We start from the raw sequence: 4,975 nt of genomic DNA, 5'->3' as shown, positions 1-4,975 counted from the left end.
TTCATAAATGATTTGTTATTCAAATTTTATATTTGTAGGTTAAAGTACTACGAAGATTCTTATATTAGGAATTAGGTTATATTTATCTCTTTTATTAAAAAAATGGACTAATTACCCTTTCTATATTAGATCAAAGAATAAACTGATCTTTCTAATAAAAATTTCATCTATTTTTTTTTAATTATCATTATACGTTAAAATGAGGTATACGTGGCACATTATGTGTAACTGTCTGATTATTTTGTAAATCTCGCCAGTTTTTAACAATATAAATGGATGAAATCTTTAATAGGAAAAATCAATTTGCTCTTTAATCAAACGTAAATTAATTTATCTATTTTTTAAATAAAAATAAAATACAATTTAACTCCTAATATAAGGCTGTTGATAATGATTTTACCAATATTTGTGTCTTTTATTCAACGAGATACCCAACAACATTAGGTTTCTTTAACACGTGGCATGATGACTCAATTATAGAAATAACTAAAAATTATAGAAAACAAATATTTTTAGAAAAAAAATTATAAAAAGAGTCAAAGTTTAAAAATATATAAATTCTTTACGATATCAAAAAATAAATTTGTAAAACATAAATTAGCTAAATTTTTTAAAAAAAATTACAAACAATAAAAGTATATAAAATACAAAAATCTATACAGAAATAAAAAATGAACAAAAATTTTAAAAATATATAAAAAGTTAGAAAATTATAAATATATAAAAATTAAAAGTTTTATTAAAAATTGAAAAATATATATATAATTCAAAAATAAAGTGACCAGCATTGAGCGGTCAACGTCAGTGAATTTTTGTTATCCAATTTTTAAAATATTTTTCGAATATTTATTTATTTTTGGAAATTATATATAAAAAAATATTAACTACAAATTTTTTCAATTTTTTTTATTTTTATGTATATTTTTAATCAAAAGATTTGGTAGAAGTAATATATATTTGAATTATTAGAATTTTAGTATAGATTTTTATTTTTATTTTTTTTATAATTTTCTAAAGTTTTAAGGTAGTTTTTGTTTTGAAATTTTTATATAAGTTTTTTTAATTTTTATATATTGGATTTATAAATTTTTATTTATGTTTTTATATTTTTTAAAATTTTTATGAATTTTAGTGCATTTTATGAATGAAAATTTTCTCTTAAGCTCACTTGGACATATTCTAAACACTTCACTCTTTTTCATTCATAATGCTTTTAGTCCGTTCCGTACTTTTATTCTCTCACTTTGCTCTTAACCCTCACAATGTTTTTATTCACTCAACCTTTTTTTTTTCATTCACGCATAGTTTGCAAGAGTTCTATACTCATTATATTGTACCTTTTTTTTTCACCTTTCACTCATTTATTTTGAAACCTCCTTTATATCTCTATCTATCCCTCAATATCTATGGTCCGGCGTCTAATCCAGTGCAAACGAAGAAAAATGAGACATAGATGGGATGAGTATATACTCAAATTTTGGTTCAAGGTTTCACTGATAGGGCTTAAGCAAGAAAAGTAAATTTCAGGCTCGAATCAAGGTACTAAGAAATCTTGGGAACAGCAATATTTAGCAAGTAACAGAGATTGCAGAGGAGTGCATCATACTAGTTTTTAAAATCAATTGTTGAATTTATTCTATTATCAAATTTGATCACCTCCACCCTAAATACTTGTCAATGGCATTGTCGTCTCCACAACACAAGCTTACATTGTGATTCAAATGAGCAGTGTTGTAGCCATAGAATATGTGAAAAGTTAAAATAAATACGAACTGTTCATATTTATTGATTACAATGAAACAACAGACAAACTATATACAAACTTATGAACATGACATAAAATTATGTCAATTGAACTATTTCCAGTAAAGAACATCCCGTCAAAAAGCACAAGCACGGTGAACACTGAATCTGGTTCATGTTCCATCCCGAACCCAACTTCGAAGCTTCTGCCATTCATTTCCAGTCTAGCATGTCCAAAAGCCACAATACCTCATCTTTGGAACTGGCAGTATTGCGAAAATCCATTTCAATCCCGAAAACATCAATGATACCGTCATCTCCATCTTCCAAAAATAGCAAAGAGATCCATGCTCGGATTCCCGAAATGAAAGGGTAGTTGGGAGAGAAGTTGAGGTACTCAAAAGCTAGAGCCCTTGAAGCACTGCGATCGATATAATCAAACAGGGATTTATTAATTATGCAGGCAACCTTATTGGAGTCCTTCCGCTCCACAAGCACTGAAATGCTCACAGTGTCGCCCCAAGGAATATTGAACCTCGGGTCAACTGGTAAGGTCATCTTGTACTCAGGACTCTCAAGGTGAAACTTAAGTGTGTTACAGATTCCAGTCGGCAGGAACTTGATTCCGGTCTGCAGGACAGGGCCAGGGACAACTTCGGAGAAGACCAATTCATCTTCGTTCCAGATATCAATGAAGAACTCTAAATCATCAAAGGAAAGTCTCGGAGGAAGAAGAGTTTGTGGACGCTGCCGTTTATAGAAGGTTCGATAAATTCTGTAGTAGGTCACGGTATGAGAGTTTGGTCGCTTGCAAATGGAAGGCCATCGTTTCGCACATACACATTTCCAAAAGTAATCATCTTGAGCCATGTGTCTCCATTGCTTACAGACCATCATGCAAACCGCAAGGTCTACGCCATCTAATAAAGGAAAAACAACCTTCAACACTTCTTCGGATAACATTTTCTGATTGCAAAATGAACATCAACAGTTGACTCCTGCAAACCAGCAATTGTTCATGGCATGAACGGGTCTTAAAGAAACTAATAGCTGATGATTCCTGTGAAAAATACAAAACTAGGCTTTAAATCCCAATAGTGTCCATGGACCGGCATCTCGAAATAAAAATATTGCACATAATGAATAAAGATGACCGTATTAATAAAACAGAAAACAGCAACATGTAACAATGCATTTAACATAAAAGATTGTATAAAAAGATATTAACTTCATCCAAAACTAACACATTCATTCATGCAACATGATCTGTCCTAAAAATGTCCTCGAGAAAAGAAGAAGAACAGTTTTCGTCTCAAGCACTGTTCCGGTAAATCTATAATAAAGGTTCTAGGATCTTGAGTGCGCCTTCCACCCTATAAAACACTGTTCCGGTCAAAGACTTCCTCTTAGTACGAATGCAGCACATACAAAGTCTAACTTTCAGCAACAACATAATATAAACCTATGATTTGAGAGCTAAACCCGAACTGAGGTTAGAAATGCAGCTCATACAAAGTCCAAGTGGCAGTGACACCATAAGACAAATCTATGGCATGAGGGCTGAACCCAAACTCAGATTACAAATGCAGCTCATACAAAGTCTAACTTCACCATAACATAAATCTATGATTCAAGAGCTAATCCCAAAATCGGATTGCAAATGCAGCTCACACAAAGTCTAACTTTCAGCAACACCGTAACATAAAATCTATAATTCAAGAGCTAAACCTGAACTCGGATTACAAATACAACTCATAAAAAGTCTAACATTCAGCAAAACCATATATAAATCTATTACAATAGAGCTAAGCCCGAACTCAGGTTATAAATGCAGCTCATGCAAAGTTTAACTTTCAGTGACACAATAACATAAATCTATCAAACGAGGGCTAAAACTGAATTTGGGTTATAAATGCAGCTCATGCAAAGTCTAACTTTCAGCGACACAATAACATAAATCTATCAAACGAGGGCTAAACCTGAACTTGGATTACAAATGCAACTTATACAAAGTCTAACTTTCAGTGACACCACAACATAAATATATTATATGAGAGCTGAACCCGAACTCGGATTACAAATGCAGCTTGTGCAAAGTCTAACTTTCAGTGACATCATAACATAAATCTATTATGAGAGCTGAACCCGAACTTGGGTTACAAATACAACTTATACAAAGTCTAACTTTCAGTGACACCATAACATAAATATATTATACGAGAGCCAAACCCGAACTCAGATTACAAATGCAGCTTCTACAATGTCTAACTTTCAGCGATACAATAACATAAATCTATCAAACGAGGGCTAAACCAGAACTCGGATCACAAATACAGCTTAAACAAAGTCTTAACTTTCAATGACACCATAACATAAATCTATTATATAAGAGCTGAACTTGAACTCGGATTACAAATACAGCTTATACAAAGTCTAACTTTCAGTGACACCATAACAAATCTATTATATGAGAGCTGAACCCGAACTCGGATTAACAAATGCAGCTTATACAAAGCCTAACTTTCAGTGACAACATGACATAAATGGATGATAGGAGAGCTAAAACCGGACTATGGTTACCTTTCCTCCTTAAAAGGATCTGATACACAAACGCAACAAGAAAAAACACACGCATTATGAGATTTTAAAGCACTTTATTTACAATATTAACACTTGAAGAACATGATCAATAAGTTGCAACTCACATTATATGAACTCAGAAACACATAAATCTTAAGCCTGAGCTAAAAATTGTCACTACATCCCTTAATTCTAACAATTAAAACAAAATCCAAATTGAAATTCTATAATAATATAGCCCTAAAAAACTAGTTTCGACAATGAAAGATGACTAAATTAACCAAAATTAAAACAAACCCAGAAACATAAACATCAAATCAAATCCTATAATTTATTATGAGTAAAAATTAAACTTTCTATTCCATAAATGAAAAAAGAATCACAAAAAAATGGGAAAAATTTTCAGAAAAGAAAGGTAAACGAACGAACCCGAGATCGAGATTAGCCAAAGAAATGAGAAGCAAATTTGGGTAGAATAAATGATTCAGAAATATAACACACCTGATTGATCCGTAGAAATTTGGGGATTTTTCTTTTGGGTTGGGGGGGTTGCGGTGAAAACAAGATAGAAAATTCTGATTAGAAAAGCAGAGAGGGCTGCTGATTAGCAAAAGTGGATATTAATAAAATATGGGACGAAGCTTCCACGTAC

General features: G+C 31.7%; 1 protein-coding gene across 2 annotated transcripts; it reads right to left on the bottom strand.

Annotated features, from left to right (window-relative positions):
* Positions 1 to 1,609: 1,609 nt before the first annotated feature.
* On the bottom strand, positions 1,610 to 4,975 carry LOC107888543 (F-box protein At5g39250). 2 transcript variants are annotated; one of them, XM_016812688.2, is made up of 2 exons: positions 4,753 to 4,975; positions 1,610 to 2,803 (listed from the first exon to the last, which is right to left on the bottom strand). In XM_016812688.2, the coding sequence occupies exon 2, from the start codon at positions 2,704 to 2,706 to the stop codon at positions 1,957 to 1,959; it is 750 nt and encodes a 249-aa protein (XP_016668177.2). In that variant the 5' UTR covers positions 2,707 to 2,803; positions 4,753 to 4,975; the 3' UTR covers positions 1,610 to 1,956. The 2 variants fall into 2 exon arrangements, with proteins under 2 accessions (XP_016668177.2, XP_016668176.2); XM_016812687.2 differs by having other exon boundaries at positions 4,825 to 4,965.

This window comes from Gossypium hirsutum, chromosome D09 (assembly GCF_007990345.1).
Source record: "Gossypium hirsutum isolate 1008001.06 chromosome D09, Gossypium_hirsutum_v2.1, whole genome shotgun sequence".
In the NCBI taxonomy this organism is placed as follows: Eukaryota; Viridiplantae; Streptophyta; class Magnoliopsida; order Malvales; family Malvaceae; genus Gossypium; species Gossypium hirsutum.
This window is presented reverse-complemented; position numbering and strand designations above follow the sequence as displayed.

Bases quoted from the DNA above. Each gene is read 5' to 3' on its own strand.
- LOC107888543 (XM_016812688.2), bottom strand. From the start codon at position 2,706: ATGTTATCCGAAGAAGTGTTGAAGGTTGTTTTTCCTTTATTAGATGGC.